Source organism: Saccostrea cucullata, unplaced genomic scaffold (assembly GCF_032062105.1).
Source record: "Saccostrea cucullata isolate Sc308-1 unplaced genomic scaffold, CSIRO_AGI_Scuc_v1 ctg1870, whole genome shotgun sequence".
Lineage (NCBI taxonomy): Eukaryota > Metazoa > Mollusca > Bivalvia > Ostreida > Ostreidae > Saccostrea > Saccostrea cuccullata.
In genome coordinates this window covers 1-16752 of record NW_026937553.1, presented here as the reverse complement: position 1 = coordinate 16752, position 16752 = coordinate 1, and the positions used below count along the sequence as shown (strand labels likewise).

General features: G+C 33.0%; 3 protein-coding genes across 4 annotated transcripts; 2 read left to right on the top strand and 1 right to left on the bottom strand.

Moving 5' to 3' along the window:
* The first annotated feature begins 1892 nt into the window (after positions 1-1892).
* LOC134248380 (transient receptor potential cation channel subfamily M member 1-like) lies at positions 1893-6610 on the top strand. Its single transcript, XM_062730786.1, has 12 exons — positions 1893-2184; positions 2319-2377; positions 2471-2546; positions 2763-2891; positions 3079-3321; positions 3442-3613; positions 3878-4013; positions 4375-4622; positions 4833-4938; positions 6173-6203; positions 6332-6391; positions 6538-6610. The coding sequence occupies exons 1-12, from the start codon at positions 1975-1977 to the stop codon at positions 6592-6594; spliced, it is 1527 nt and encodes a 508-aa protein (XP_062586770.1). The 5' UTR covers positions 1893-1974; the 3' UTR covers positions 6595-6610.
* Positions 6611-6727: 117 nt separating this feature from the next.
* LOC134248379 (torsin-1A-like) lies at positions 6728-10650 on the bottom strand. Of its 2 annotated transcripts, none has more exons than XM_062730785.1 (2): positions 10591-10650; positions 6728-8144 (listed from the first exon to the last, which is right to left on the bottom strand). In XM_062730785.1, exon 2 carries the CDS (start codon positions 8141-8143, stop codon positions 6833-6835), a length of 1311 nt encoding a protein of 436 aa, XP_062586769.1. In that variant the 5' UTR covers position 8144; positions 10591-10650; the 3' UTR covers positions 6728-6832. The 2 variants fall into 2 exon arrangements, with proteins under 2 accessions (XP_062586769.1, XP_062586768.1); XM_062730784.1 differs by lacking the exon at positions 10591-10650 and adding an exon at positions 10246-10325.
* On the top strand, positions 10599-16746 carry LOC134248378 (tetratricopeptide repeat protein 28-like; the record flags this gene model as incomplete). Its single annotated transcript, XM_062730783.1, has 9 exons — positions 10599-10647; positions 11405-11585; positions 11814-12023; positions 12595-12772; positions 13089-14578; positions 14828-15744; positions 15874-16043; positions 16198-16422; positions 16610-16746. Coding segments are annotated over exons 2-9 (3441 nt in total), but the record flags the coding sequence as incomplete, so codon positions are not given.
* Between the last annotated feature and the right edge of the window lie 6 nt (positions 16747-16752).

The following is a 16752-nucleotide window of genomic DNA, read 5'->3' as shown; positions in this document are numbered from 1 at the left end:
TACCTGATAAACCACTCCTACGATCTATCTTCACGTTGGAGAATGACTTAGTGGAAGCTATATCCATTCTCTCTGACTTAATTGACGAAATGAAGTCACAAAGTGATCTTTTTCAAGTTTGTCAGAATTTGGATTTCTTAGGAGTCCACATCACACGAGCTGCTTTTCTTGGTAATATATATTTCCTAATGTATGATTTTGATTATAGGATCTGATATGAATGAAATTAAAATTTATTTTCATGATGAAAGCACGTGTTTTGCCATTCAACATACCCGGTATACAATGAAATAAAATTGAGATTTATTTTCAGATTCTGATATGGATAAAATGGTACGTAAGTAGATACATGTACATGTACTTTGAAATAATAATTGGAGTTTTACTTTTGTTTTGTTTAGTAAGATATATTTTCCCTCGTTTAATGCAACAGGATTTTCATTATTTTTTTTAAATTCTTAGAGGTATAAAACCAATTTCATGTTTGGAAGAAGTGTTTCAATATTTTGATAAATACAAATGAAAGAAATATTTTCTTACCACTAAATAAAAACCAAACTATAACATGTTCAATACTCTTCTGTAGGTATCATCCCGTGTCCTGGGCTGCAGGATAATAGAGAGGGGACCCCAACTGTTTTGTGATCTCCTGTGCGATTATGAATATCAGAAAGAAAATCTAGGAGAAAAACTCCTCGCCCGACTAACTTGGGAAGATATATTATATCTCTATGGCAGGGTAAGAATCTTTTCGGTTAAACATATGTAATAATGAGGAGATATCAAAGTGTTTTCTTCTTTTTCAGATTTCTTTTATATAATTATTTATTTTACTTTGGTTAAATTTTTCCTATGTAGCTTCCAGACGAAGCTCAAATCAAATCTTCATTAAAATCAAAGGTAAACATTAATTACATTTTTAATAATCTTTTTACAAATCTATTGATGCTGAAATCGGAACCTTACACCTTCATTTAAACATGATTTCTTTTTCAGAATCTATCATTTTATGGTATAAATGTAGTGTTTAAGAAACTCTTACAAAGAATTCAATCCGACATTCTTAAACTTATCGAACTTCGTGAGTATATTTCAGAGATTCATAAACCTGGGGTCTATTTATAATAATATAGTTTTTTGAAATAAACGATTTCCTGCAATTTTGTGGCCATACATGTAACAACCAGTCCAAAAATATATGTTTTATTTATTTGTTAGCTACCTCTAAACTGCAGAATGATAAAGGAAAAGTAATGAGAAGTGTTCATCACACAGAGCAAAAAAGAATTCCGATAGTAAATGGATTAGACCCCCATCAACCCACACACCTGGACATTTTTATTTGGTATCTTGTTTCTGAACAGACAAGTGTGACCAAGTCATTTTGGGTGAGATCAAAACAGGTACAAAAGAAAAAAAACAAATTTTAGATCGACATTTCTCACTGATTACAGACTTGATTCAGAAGAGTAATAATTTCGTTTTGCATTTAATACAGATGACAATACGAGAATGTTTCGTGGCTTGTGCTCTTCTTGATGGTTTGAAACACATTGTTTACGGATCTAAGACTTTAGAAAAAATTCAGTTGACTTCTGAGTAAGAATGTTTCCTTCTCTACTTATGAAAAAAAAAGTTCTTTAGGTTAGCTTTACAATCAATTCGAGTTGAAATATTATTAAAACACTTAGTTCAATTCTATCCAAAAAAAAAAAAGAAAAAGAAATGTTTTCCAACTCTTTTTGGATAAGGTTCAAATTCATGCAAGCTCTGTTACTAATCAAAGTATCTCTTATTGCATGTTAAGACATTAATACGTATAACCTTTTTATCATTATTTAAGCAAAATATTGTTTTAAATATCATAATCATTTCATTTCCTTCAGAAAATTCATCAGCCATGCTACCAATCTTTTAAATGAATGCTATCAATACCATGATTTCTCAGTGGAAGTCCTTAGCGGTATCAATGCAATGGAAGACTGTAACAATGTTGAAGAAACAGAGGAGAGGACAAAGGATCCAAAGCTGTTTACGGAATTACTGCTTTTAATGAAACCAGAAGATTACCTGTCAGTGGCATACAAACTCCACAAGACTGAATTCTTCAGACATCGGTCGGTTAGAGACGTGCTTCATAGAAAATGGATAGGGGAGTGTACATCTAAAAAGTTACAATTACTGGTAAATAAAAGGACGAATATTATATTTAATCAATCTTTGCTTTATAATAGAGATAAAATATAATCAAATGAAATACACCATATAAGGAGATAACATGAATTATACATAAATTAACATGCTGCTTTTTGTTTTAGAAATTGTTTCTACCTCTGCTTATTCTAGCCATTTTCCCGTTTGCACTTCCTGTTGCGTTGTAAGTATTTTTCAGGCATGCTGGAAGTAAAGTTCTTTTTTTCCAAAATTTATGACCAAAAAAAAAAAAAGATAACATTTCTTTCCTTAATAGGGTGGTGAACATAAACTTTGTAACCAGAGTTGTCAGCGATTTTAACGTACCTGTCATCAAATGTATATTTCTCTTCGTGAGTACATATTTTAACTTTTTTTAGAAAAGTTTTTTATCATAGGTTTTTAGAAAAGCTGTTTGATTAATCATTGAAATGATATCCAATAAAATAAAGCTTAGTGAAGCAAATATATAAATTTCTAATTGAAATACACCAAGACATTGTGATCATTAAACCATTTATCTAAAAATTTAATATTTGAATTTATATGATATTTTACCTCGATAATAGATACCATACATCATTTTTGTCCTGCTTCTTTCCTATGAATTATTGGTGGACTTCTCTTCAGGACTGAGTGGATTAGACTATTACCTTATTCTCTACATTGTGTGCTACACGACAGAAGAAATTCGACAAGTACTTAATGAAATGCCAAACTATTTTTTTTTAAAGTTTTTTTTTACCCTTTGATGTTTTTTTTTAAAAATACTTTTGGTTTTTAACAGTAAAAATTTAGATTCTCAAACAAGAATCTAAAATTTTCACTGCTAAAAACAAAATTAAAAAAAAAAAAACGAGAAAAAGCTTTCTTTTTTTAATATAGATGATACCATCTTCAGGGATCAAATATGTTACCTACCTCCGGAGTCATTTTAGGTGGTGGAACCTGAATGACATTTGTTGTATTGTGTGTTTTGTGGTTGGAATTGTCCTGAAATTAGTTGAAATACTTGATATATCCAGAGTTGCTCTTGCAATTGATGTCACTTTATTTACACTAAGGGTGCTTGCTCTGACGGCTGTGTCAAGAAATCTTGGACCTAAACTAGTTATGATTGGAAAAATGGTAATTGTGTTGATGATCTCACTCAAAAAAATTCTGCACTATGGCTCGCTATTGTGGTATACTATAATTCTGACTTATTTTGCTCAGAAATCTTATACCTTTCATTTTGGTTCATTTCAGTTCGTTGATGACTTGATACCATTCATGGTGATCTTGTTTGTGTTCATTCTTGGATTCTCCATTGCTGATTACAGCTTACTTTATCACGACTCAACCCTCAGCTACGGCCTGGTAGAGAGGGTACTTATGAGTGGATACTGGATACTCTATGGAGAGAACAATTTAGAGGAATGTAAGCATTTTACATAAATCGTATTTTGAAAAAAAATTGTAATGCGCCATGTCCTTTCAATGCCAGCTTGAATAATACACTCAAGCACTTTCAGGAAATATATGAGTTCTTCTTCAAATTATTTATTTCAACAAGTTTAGGTGCTTATCAAATACTTAAGTTGACAGCTTGATTTTTATCCACATATCCTGTGCTTGCAACTGACTGTTTTTTTTCTCCGAAATTTGTTTAAATTCATTTCAAATACTCACTGTTTTTTTTAAGTTGACGGATCTCAGTGTGAAAGCTCGACATCCCCCTGTCCCTCTGCTCTAGGCGTGGCCGTAGTGCCTTACATACGGGGATTCTTTGCTCTCCTCAGTGTAGTGCTGTTACTCAACGTTCTTATTGCCATGTTCAAGTAAGTCACCCCGCAGATACCGTAAAATTTGCCGATCTATTTACTCTGATATGCATTAATTTGTAAAATTTAGATGGATATTATAAATTTTCACTTTTGTATTTATGGGTTAATGAATAATTATACAAAATATAGTTGTTAAATTTTCTATAATATCCATTTTAGAAAAATGCTCTATATTTTGTAATTCTCAATAAAATATATATTATTGCTCATAATTAGTTAGGAAAAAAGCAACCATTTTATAAGTAGTCCAAAGTCAGTCACACTAGGTAATTGTATCAACGAATCCAGTGATCCAAATCAAATCCCTGCGCAATAAAATAATGTATTTAAAATAATTTTTATCTTTTACTTACAGTGACACATATAGAAAAGTCCAGGATGTTAGTTACATGCATTGGATCTACAATTACAATGAACTCATAACTGAATACGAGTCTAAACCCCTCCTCCCTCCCCCATTCCTTGTGTTGATCATACCCCACACTATTGTGTACTGTATTGGATGGATACTGAAGTGTAAATGTAGAAAATCAGATGATATTGGTGACAGTGTAAACTCCAAAAATGGAGATTTCGTGAAGGGTCTTCTACTTATCAAAACTGGTAATTTAAATATTTGCTTTTAAAAAAAGAAACAATTTTCCGTTAATTTTAAGACTTTTGAACTTTGAAAAAAAGTTAAGGTAAGAATATTTTAAGAATTTATAATGAACGGTACATATACAAGACATCTTAGTTTTATTTAAATCTTTCATAAAAGTGCATGAATTTGCATAAATTTTAAAGCATTATTTTTTTTTTTTATTTTTAAAGTATATTTGACATCTGGTGATCCGTATGACAAATATCGAAAACAAGCTGGGTTCAAAAAGAAGCTACATCAATTTGAAAGAAAGGTCAAAGAAATGTACCGAAAACGGTAAGATTTGTAAGAGGCAGCGAAGTTGAAGGATGGATGTTGAGTAGGGAGAATTTAAATATGATTTCCCTGTACAAATGATTTCGTGTTTTATTGTATATCCGTTTTCTTCTTTCCTAATGCATAATGAATACACTGTATATAATCCAAAAAAATAGTTAATAAACATAAAACAAAATACATTAATATCTTATAGTACTAATCATGACCATATTTATGTTAATTTTAATCGGTTCACCGATTTTATTCTAGATGCCTTGAGTAATGTTAAGAAAATATTTAAAATAAACTTAAGAGGTACCATGAACACTGAGCCCACACTGATACCCCTGCTCAAGCATGAGTATAAAATGTCAAGTTCCTTTTTTCCCCACAGAATATCCCAAATATATAACTATCCATCAGAGCATATGTAGCAAAGGAGGCGCACAATGTCACTTTGTAATAAAGATTCTTTGAAAGTCTCGGTAAATTCAATTCGTATGGTATAAGAGGAGTTGTGAATAAGAGATGGTTATCTTTTAATTATAAAAGAATATCAAAGTCTATATTTTGCTATGGATCCCCCCTTCTCCGTGTATCTTTAATTATCAACACGTAATATCAGTGGTGCATACTGGGACTATGTAATGAAGATTCTGAGAGGGTTTCATTAGACTATATTCAGTGGTATAGGAGGAGTCACGGTAAGAGATGTGTACCTCATATCACTATATGCAATTTAGGGAAACTCCCGCCAAATGTTATTACATAGTGCACCTTTTTTTTTATATTTGTATATATAACAAACATGGACATCGCCATTCTTCCTAAAGTATTGGAGATTTTCCATTTATAAGCTACTGATATGTACCACTGAATAAATTTTAAGGAGGCTATCACAGAATCATATCTATATACCGCAATTGTGCACCTTCTTTAAATTTTGATTGGATAGATATTTGAATATTCCCAAAGCAAAAATTGAACTTTTCCATGATACTCATTTGGGACCAAGGGGGGGGGGGTTACCATTATGTGAGCTCACTGCACATAGTACAAAATCTTTTATTTTGTTAAATTTTTGAAATATATTTTTCGCTTATTCAGTTCTTCACATATTGAAACAAAGAAGTCTTCATTGAAACAAAGAAGTTCAATATGTTTCTGTTACTTATCTATTAAGACAAAATTCCAAGTTAATCAAAATAATTGCCAAAATATGTTCTTAAAAGTTATCAACATTCTTTTTCAGGCTTATACAAAAGAAAGTTAAAAGAAATGAGGTTAGTTTCCTATTGGATTGAGAGTGATGGAATAAAAATGTCAGATGTGAACTTAAAAAAAAAATTTGATCAATGAATTTTACTTTTTAGACAATAATAGTTTTCTACCATTGGTTTCATTATTTTAGAATTCTGAAGAATCCACAAAGAACAGATTAGCATCTCTTGAGTTGGAAGTATCTAAACAGGTAAAATTGATTCCCTTTCCAACCAGAATAGAACTTTTAACTACTTGTACTTTAACCTGTAACTTTTAAATTGCAATATACACCAAGTACAGGTACAAGAATATTGAAAATTAAAAAAGAGACCATTTTCCATTCTATTTTTTCAGAGCAAAGAAATCGAAGCCTTAAGGAGAGACTTGGCCTTCCTCTTAAATGATTATTAAAGGCTGTTTAATTAAAAATTGAATTTTTCGTAAAAAAAAATCTTTAATATGAAGATTTTCAATTATCTTTATTCATTCACTAGAAACTCAAAAATGTTGTGTAATGTGTACATGATATTCATTTTATAAATATGATAAAACCATCTTTATATGTACAAAAAATAAATTTCCAAATTCACCTCTTGCTTTTTTTCTTTCTTTTTTAAGATTTTAATAAAATGAAAAATAATGAAATTGGTCAGTCAACTGATGTTATATGTAAATCAACTTTATCATGAACCCTTTTACACCCAGTAAGTGAGTACTCCACACGGCTGCCAGCTGGATGGAAAAAACTCATCTCTTTGACAATTTTCTGCACTAAGTCGTTTGATGGCACTCTCTTTTTCTGGCGTAGATCTTGCTTGATGCATTGCTCAACATGAGTTTTGTTCAGCGGTAAAAATGGCACATAAATATCAATGAGATTTTCTTTGTGTAGTTCGTGATACCACTCTTTTTCTGAATTTCGATGCAAAAGAGAAACAATTTCTTCGTAGGTCAAATCATCTCTTTTTCTTCCTGCTGCTATTTCAGTGAAAAGGAAGTTGTTAATTTCTGTTCCTTTTGAGTTGCTGAGGAAAATGAAAACTATCCATTGCCTGTCAAACTCCTTCTTTTTCAGTGAAATCAATACTGATTTTAGTCCTTTAATCAAAGAAGGAGGAGCTTTATCCATTTCGTCAAAAATGAAGACATTGAATCGACAATCCCTGATATGTTTTCTTACTGACTTTATAATGTCTTTTGCGTAAGACGGAATGGTGGATGAAGGAAAATGCATAGGAACTAAGAACATTTTTGTATGACGAGTGTGTAATGAATTCAAAATTATTTTTGTCACAAAATTTTTCCCTACTCCTGTCCATCCATGGAAAGAGAAAATAATAGGTTTCAAATGAGAATGATTTGTTTTTAAGGACTGCTCCCAGTATTGTGAGAATGTGGATATAGAAACATTCCTTGCTATGTGCTGCCCAAACAGAAAACTGTCAAAATTTCTTTCGAGATTTGGAATGTCCACAAACAATTCACACACAGTTTGCGATAGATAAAGTTTTCCAGCAAAACAAAGTCCTATCAAAATAGCCCAGAGGATGAATTTTCCTTTAGTGTTTCTGAATAATGAAGGCTTTTCCTTTTGTTTTCCTGTTTCTGGTTTATAATCTGGATGCCCAGGGCCAAGGAGTCTGGGTTTTTTCGGTAATGGTCCACTCAAGCTGTGCCGTTTCTTAGACGTTAAACTTCTAATAGAATTATTACCACTTAGGTCTTCACTAATTGTTCTCTGAAATCCAGTAAACACAGTTTTGTCTTTTCTGTTTCTTATTACATCAATAGATATTGATCTTCCAATATGTCTGGTCTCACTTCTGGTTGGGGAAGAAGAACATACAGTGGCATTCAAATTCCAATTCTCTAAACTTTCAGTAAATCTGCTTGGCAAAGTTTTTGCACTGAAGTAGTCTCTCTCTTCCCCAGAAATATCCATAGGTTCCTCCTCTTCCATTCTATAAAAATAAAATTTACTGATGCACAAGAATCATTTTAGTCACAGAGACATCATAATTTAACCGAATCCCCGTGCATTCTGGAAAGTCAGAATAATAAGCCGGGATTAGGTAGATATTTTTCAGTTGACCTTTTTTTCTATGAACTCTAGATGGTGTGTTATGAACAGATGCTGAATTTTTGTCTTTGCTAATCTATAACTCTACGAAGTATGAAGAAGTTCAAACATTGTTACACAATACATCAATCAATAATTGAATTTCAACAATTAAGAATCACTAAAACTTTTCGTAAATAATGGATGTGTAAATAATGAATTTGCTTTAATGCTCGGTAAATTTGATCAGAGATATAAAGGAAACACTATTTAAAGAATACTGAACCACTAGAAGTTCAAGGAATATTGATCATGTTGTAGCAATGGAAAAGCAAAGGGCAATAACTCCAAAATTTGACAAAATTTTGTTGTCAAAAAATGGTGTAAAAAATAAAACAAAAGGGTGGTAGTGTATTACGGGCTGATACAGTGAGACGATGACATATACAGTCTTAAATTTTTTTCAGAAACCTTCTTGAAGTATTACTGCTAGTGTATATCGATGAAAATCAATTAATTGCATCATTTTCATGAGAAAAAAATAATAATGATCGAAATATTTCTTTCTCGAGAAAAAAATGAATTTCAGAATATACACCCAAAAGACCCGATTTTTATGAAACAGTAAAGTAATTTCTATGAGAATTTTACTTAAAAATTATTTTAAATCCTTGTATTCAACACCAAATCATGTTTTATGACATGGACTATTTTAGCCTGATAAGGTGTGTCAGGATCCTATTAAATAGGGTGCAAAATGACACACCATGTGAATATCTTGCTTTCAACAATTTAGTTTTTTTGACTGTGTTAGGTGACGTACAGTGGTGATGATCATACCAGAAGGGGGGGGGGGGTATTCAGCATATAACAGTGTTGGCTTTTCACTTTTTATATTGAATTTCATTGAAAATTACAGATGGTCTTCTAAATACACATATACACACTCAAGAAATGATAAGTTACTTAATACAGTAATTCCATGTACACATGAAGATCGTTACATCCCCCCCTTTTCAAGCCAAGCTTATCCATATCAAACTACACTAGTACAGATCAATTGGATTTACTTCATAAAAATATATCAACAATAATTCAAATTTAATTTAGAAAATACAGTGCAATTAATCAAGGAGAACTTTGCACATAACAGACTATCAGAGGAACAACATATGTAGTGTATATTTAAAGTAGGTTAATGAGAAATTATTGGACTTAGAATTCAGTCATTTATCATGTTTATCTTCTTGAACATGAATACAAATAAATCATGTAATTACAAACTATCTGATCATGATATGTTTTAAGTTTCTATTTAGAATGATGAAAACGGTTACTACATTTCAAACTTAAAAGTTCTGGCAACCGTACAATATTTGATTTTCATGTTATAAATATATAATATACACTAGGAAACAATTCAAATACATATTTTTTTGTTTATGTAGTAATTGTAAAGAACTTTGCATTAAATTAAGAACAGCAGCTTAATAGATTTTGTCCCTTTGATTTTTTTTAAAAATGGCAACAATTTATGTTTTAAGTCATGTGAAAACATAAAAACCAAAATTATCATAACTTCTTTATTTTTCAACCGATTTTAAAAAATGAAATTGTTTTGGAAATGGTTTTGAAGGCTCTTAAATATAAAGCATTGTTTTTTAATCTGAGAAGTGCTTTTAAAAATCATGTTCCATAGCTACATGTTGATTAAAATATGGTTATACTGTACCAGGTACTGGTAATGAGTTGTAAATATCACTTAAATTGTGAAGAGAATACGTTCACTAATAAATAAATATAATACAATTAATCTTCAGAGCTATGAGAGATTTTGATGCAGCACTTTTCGTGTAATTTTTCGACAGTAGTGTTTACTAATCTCTTGCCAATATTCTAGTATTTATTGTCTATTAAAATGTTGTCTATGCACTTTTTATGTTGTTGTGTTTATGAAAAAGTTCATCAAAAGAGTATTTTTATTATAAGAACTATAAACCTACTTAATATATTTGTTATTCGGAAGAGAGACAGTATCCTTGAACTGTTTTGTTCTCCTGTACGTTAAGGAAAAAAGTCCAAACCGTGAAAACGTCAGATTTTACCTTTCGGCTAACAGGTGCTTGGTAATTCAAACCAAAAACACTCCATGTTAACATGCTTTGTGCTATCATCAAAATGCGGTTTATTTGATGATTAAAATGAATTTCTATGGTAAAATATTAATCATATGTTAACCTGAAATAAAACATGATGTGTATACTTTGATATTGTTTTGAAAAAAATTGATTTTAAAATCATAAATAGACTGTAGCGCGAGTTAGCAAATCTTTGTTGTGATTAGTTACCACTTCATCCGGTTTTGCCTTCGCGCACTTTGGCTGTTGGATGATAAGTTTTGTATCGTACGTATTGCTTCAATAGTTGGTAATGCATCAATGTTTTCATATAAATTAAATTCATATATCAGATATAGGCATGAACCTATCAATTTCTACCAATTCTGCATGAAGTAGACTACTCACTAGTCGATTAGGAAAGGGGGGGGGGGCACTCGTGAAACCTACCTTTCCCACTTAGCTGTTTCGCATTCATATTGACAATAAAACCCTTTCTTCAAAATGTCAAATGACATAATCTTCCGATATCCTTCGCCACAATTATATGTCGATCTAATAAAATAAAACTAAGTGGATACACAAATTTGCATCTGCATTAATTAAGGATGGAATCATTGATCATGTTGATTGATTGTATGTTGTTTAACGACCCTCTCGAGAATTTTTCACTCATATGGAGACACTACCACTTGCCGGTGGAGATCTTCAAATTTTGTCCTTACTTGGCACTCAGGGCCATTGAGCAGGTAGGGATCTTTCTCATGCCAGCACCTGCTGTGTCCTGGGACCTCGGTTTATGCGCTCTCATCTGAAGGACCGGTCTCCACGTCCCACAGTGGGATTCAAACCTGCGATGTAAGGATCAACTCCTTACTTTGCGGCTCTAGAGCAGACACTCAAACCATTGCGCCACACAGGCTCAAGAACTTAAATAGGCCTATATGAAGATCAACATATATAGCCTAATTTCTTGACTTCAGATTTTTGAACCGCCTTATTTTAGAAGCAAGATTTGACATATTCTTTTATTTTAATTATACAGATTGTAAAGACAAGTTTCAGCAAAAATGTAAACAAAAGTTGACACCATCTAAAGGAATTCTAGAAAAATGACGGAGAGGCCATCTCATTTTTCCTCCCAGGGACTGAGCCATAGCTTCAGTATGGCGAGTCTTGCTGAGGGGAGCAGTGAGCCTATCTCAGAGGCTGAAGAAATAAATGAGGTTAACTATTGATCACTTGTGAATTTTTCTTGTGAATTTTTTCTTTTTTTCATATTGTAATAATTTAATTTTTTTCTGATTTCCATGTTAGAATATATTTTACTGCATATATATTCAAACACAAAACAGTCCTTGATAATTAAATAAATTATGAAATGAAAAAAAGCCCCATCATATGAAAATTGAAATTTTTCTTATGCTTAATAATTTTATCTTTTTCACCTTCAGATGAAATCACTAACTGAAATGGGAAACAAAGCAATGCAGATTCGAGACTTTAATGAAGCCATCAAGCACTACGATGAAGCTCTAGAAATTGATGATAAAAATGTTGAGGTTTTAAATGCCAGAATACTCGCTTTTATTGAAATGAAAGATTTTAAAAGGGCACACAAAGATGCAGAATACTGGATTTCACTGGATTCAGACAGTGCAAAGGTAAATTACGATTAAATGTAGTGTATATATAGTACTGAGCAAACATCTTAAATTCCCTAACTGCAGACCTATAGCTCACTAGTCTGTAGTAAATAATGCTGTAAATGTATTATATTTGGCATCTACGATATATGGCAGAAATGAATTTTTCATCAAGTTAGTGTAAATCTGATTTAGCGATTTCTAATTGTGCTAGATATAAAATATAATATACAAGACATTTAGCAATGTACTTGATTTAGCGGATTCTGTGTTCTGCCAAAATCTCTAAATAGAAAACACTACTAAATGGAATAAGATGCATGGCTTTTTTAAAAACCTGTCGGTGAGCTATACATATATCTGCAGCTGCTAGTACCCATTCGTAGCTTTAATAATGAATTGATTCAAACCTTGATTATGTAAAGATACCTTAAAATGTCTCTTTTTGAAAATATGAATTTATTACTGAACGATTGATGTAAACTCTGTATAGTAGTCCTTTTGAATCACATATATTCAAAATTTGATTCAGTTAAATTAAAATATTACATTTTAAACATTAGTTTTAATCCCCACCTTTGTATGGCAGGCTTTCAGGTTCTTAGGAATGACCTTACATGAACTGGACAGACCTGGAGAAGCCTTGAATGCCTTCTTGACAGCTCTTGACCTTGACCCTCAGAGTGCTGATGAACTGACCACTAGTATAGCTACTGTGTCCACATTCTTCTGTGAAATACCCCCAGATGTCCTCAGAAAGATCAAAGGTACACAGAAAGGTTTTATTGAATGTGAAAAATAATAAGGTTATAAGTACATGTTTTATTGTGACTAGCAGTTTGCATATAACTGAGTTTGATATAATTCCATTCATGTTGTACATATTTTAGAATAACATGCACTATTTTAATTCATATTGATTTGAATGATTTATAGATGGTTATATTCATTTGTTTATAATTCTGGTATTTGAAGAAAATTGTATTGTGTTTAGAACATGAACAATAGAATGCCAGTTTGATTCAATTGATTTTGCAGATGTTTTCACCTGTTTACAACCACTCTGTGTTATATTTTTTTTAGGAATGGACCCCTACAAGAAGCTAAGTGAGGTTGGAGTCTGTTTATTCCAAAGCAAGAAATATGAGCTAACTATCAAGATTCTAGAGGCAGCTCAAAAGTTTGAAACAAACCAGAAAGGAATAACAATGAGAGTGCTTCTAACAATGGCAAATTCCTTCTCGGCCCTAAGGAAGAATGAACAAGCAATTAACTTGTACCAAGAATGTCTCAGCACAGCCATGGCTACCCATGAGCAGATATACCAGACAAAATCATTGGTTAACATTGCTACATTATATTTGGAAATTAAAGATACCCATCAGGCCATTGTGTACTATGAGAAATTGTTAGATTTGGAGGCAGAGATCAGAGAAGAGGCTGGGTCTGAAGAAAATTTTCCTGATTTTTGGACAAAAGAGTTGCAATGTGGACTTCATTTGAATTTAAGTATTGCTTACAAATCCATTGGAAACATGGCATATGCTGAAAAACATGCTCGAAAATATGTGAAACTACTGGAGAAGTTTGGTATTGAAGGACGTGCACAGTCAGAGTCATACCACAACACGGGAATGTTGAATGAAATTCTGGGAAATTTTAATGAAGCTTTGAAAAATTATTCCTTGTACCTCAGGGTCTGCAAAAAGAATGGTGACAAAAAAGGCATGGCTCAGGCATATGGCTGTTTAGGAAGTGTATATGCCGCAATTCGAAATTGGAAACTATCAATTACTTACCATGAACAGCATATTGCCATGGCCAAAAAATTTAATGATCCCAAAATGTTAGTCATTGCTTATGAAATGATGGCAGACACATACATGGTCAAGGAGGACTTTGACAAAGCTGTTGAAAATTACAATCAAATGTTAAATTCATGCATAAGAACAGACTACAGAGCTAAATCTATGGCCTTCTGTAAACTTGGCAATGCTTACAGAGATATGAAAAAGATTCAGTATGCCATTGGATTTTATGAACAAGCTTCCAATCTGGCAGAGGATTTTGATTATGTAGATATTTTAACCATGTGTCACTACAACCTAGCCTGTATCAAAAGACACTCAAAACAAATGATGGAAATTGAGGAAGCTAGGAAATATTTCGAAAAACTTATTCCTTTATTTGAAACAAAAATTCGGGAACACAGAGATGAAGATACATACTGCCCATCAGAATATTATTCCCAGCTCCAAGAATGCTACGATGGTATTCAAAATGTCTTATGCAAAATGGGAAACAAAGAAGAATGTTTGCAGTATGCTGAAGCATACAGGAAACGCTTTATTACTCAGATCAAGGGACACCCTGTGTCGTACATAAACTTTGGGCCACAGACCGATTTCTGGGCAGTGGATCGTATGTCCCGATTGGTCAATGAACAGAATGCCGCTGTGGTTTACTATTCGGTTCTCAGCCACCGAGTTCTGAGTTGGGTGTTTGTACCGGGAAGTGGTTTGGTGCGGTTCTACTCTGGGAAGTCAGCTGATGTGGAAGATATGCAAGATAGGGTAATTGACTTAACTTTATTAATTATGACTGGATAAATTATCAAGCTAAAAGTTAAAAGGTCAAAATTTTATTTGAACTTAAATTCAGTGATTGATTTTTAATATTAAAGCACTTTTTCATGACCACCCTTTAATCTATAATCTGAGATTCCTTTGACTTTCACCCCCACTAATATAACATATGCCCACACATGTCATGTTATAAAAGCAGAGATGTCTAGTTGGTTACTGTTTTCCATCCCATTTTAGATCCAGATTTGCTTGGATGGTCTTAAAAACACACCCGACTGGAAAACCATGCAGAATTCTTGTGAAGACCGCTGCTTGCCAATTAGAAATGCTCAACTACAGTACACAAGGAGAAAGAACTTAGCCCTCGGAAAAGATGTGAAACAAGACACAACAAACAAAGACTTGTCAGAAGAGGGAAGCCCAAACAAAATTCTGTTTAATCTCCTTTTAGCCCCTGTGGAAGACATTCTTATGAAACTCCCCCAGAAGAGCCACCTTATAATTATTCCTGACAAGAACTTGTATGACTGTCCATTTGGCATCCTCCAAGACTGGAATGCCAGATACTTGTGTGACAGGTTTCATTTGACTTTATTGCCCAGTCTGTTTGCTCTGGAAAAAGTCATTAACAATGAAATGAACTATATGAAAGCCCAAGATGACCTTGACTTTGAAAGAAGCCAAACTAGAAATGGGGGGATGAACAGAGTTCTGGCGCAGATGGTAATGACCAATGCAATCAGTCCCGACGTGGAAAAAGAAGACACACATGATTCATATGACTTACGGAAAACAGCTAACCCTAGACTTCTGACTACAATGTTGGGCATGCCTGCTTCAGCAGGAAGCAATAAAGGAGAAATGAACTTAAAAGGTACACTCCCTTCTTCTCAAGAATCTCTCAGAGGTGTGTTTTCTCCAAGAAAGCCTTTACCGGGCATTGTAACTCATAACACTGCCAATAAATATCAGTCCCAAATTGGTAGCCCACTGCCCATGGAAAAAATGCTGAATGCTCATACATACACAATTTTGACCAATAGGACTTCAACAGGAACTGACATCACTTCCTCTACCATGTGTATTACATCATACCAGCAGATTTGTGATACAGATAAATGTGTGGTCTTTGGAAATCCAAAACTCCCTGAAAAGTAAGTCATTGATTATCCTAAAAATGAATTATCTTAAATTTATGTCTGAAAATTGATGTATATGTTATCTCTTTTGCATTTTGAAATATTTTTTAAACATTGAAAAATGGCACTGCCAATTTCTTTCAGACTTCTTGTTTATGACTGTGAATGGAAGCCAGCCAATGTATATCTACCAGCAGCTAAAAGGGAACTGAGTGCTGTAGCTTCCTATCTCAATGTTCATCCTATCACAGGACCAGATGCAACCAAGGAGAATTTCATATCAAGCATAGAAAATGCTACAGTCATTCATATAGGTAAATAATTGCTGAAGTAATTTTGTGTTTGATGGTAGAACATTGATATTGAAGGTGAGCACAGAGAAATAACCTGTGAATTAATTGCAATATACAGATAAAGGCATTACAAATGACACATAATGAATATGAGCAACTTCTGTATTTTCCACAGCATCCTATGGTTGTTGGAAGGAGGGATTCATTGTTTTCACTCCTGGGGAGGTGAAGTTACATGAGGGTCCTCCTCAGCAGTCCTCCTTTATTCTCTCACTGGAGGACATCATACAGCTAAAACTGAGGGCCAAGATTGTGGTCCTCAATATTGGATATGGTCCTAACAGATACAAAGAGTGTCTTCCTCCTGGCTTTACTTTGCCATCAGCCTTCCTCAATGCTGGTAAGTGGAAGCTTCTTCAAAAAAGTCGGGGCTCTGAAGGAAATTGCTTTTGTTCAATGTAAAAAGCAATCCATCTTCATGTATATAATGAACTTTTCTGTCAAAAGATGAATTTGGAATTGTATAATCCACATGTATTTGAATACAAGACTTTGATTAATTTATGCTTTCTTTGTTTTGTTCCTAGGTGCTCAGTGTGTATTAGTAAGCATGTGGTCTCTGCCAAACATTGCTATGGAGAAGTTCTACTACCACTTCTATACCACCTTAAATAAGGGAGCACTGGTCACTGATGCCCTTGGTGCAGGCATTAAAGGTCTCAGGGCAGAT

Excerpts from the sequence above, each read along its gene's own strand:
- LOC134248380 (XM_062730786.1), top strand. The coding sequence starts at position 1,975 with ATGGAAGACTGTAACAATGTTGAAGAAACAGAGGAGAGGACAAAGGAT. Across the intron at positions 2,185-2,318 it reads CTAAAAAGTTACAATTACTG|AAATTGTTTCTACCTCTGCT; the intron begins GTAAATAAAAGG and ends TTTTTGTTTTAG. Across the intron at positions 4,014-4,374 it reads GTTCTTATTGCCATGTTCAA|TGACACATATAGAAAAGTCC; the intron begins GTAAGTCACCCC and ends TTTTACTTACAG.
- LOC134248379 (XM_062730785.1), bottom strand. The coding sequence starts at position 8,143 with ATGGAAGAGGAGGAACCTATGGATATTTCTGGGGAAGAGAGAGACTAC.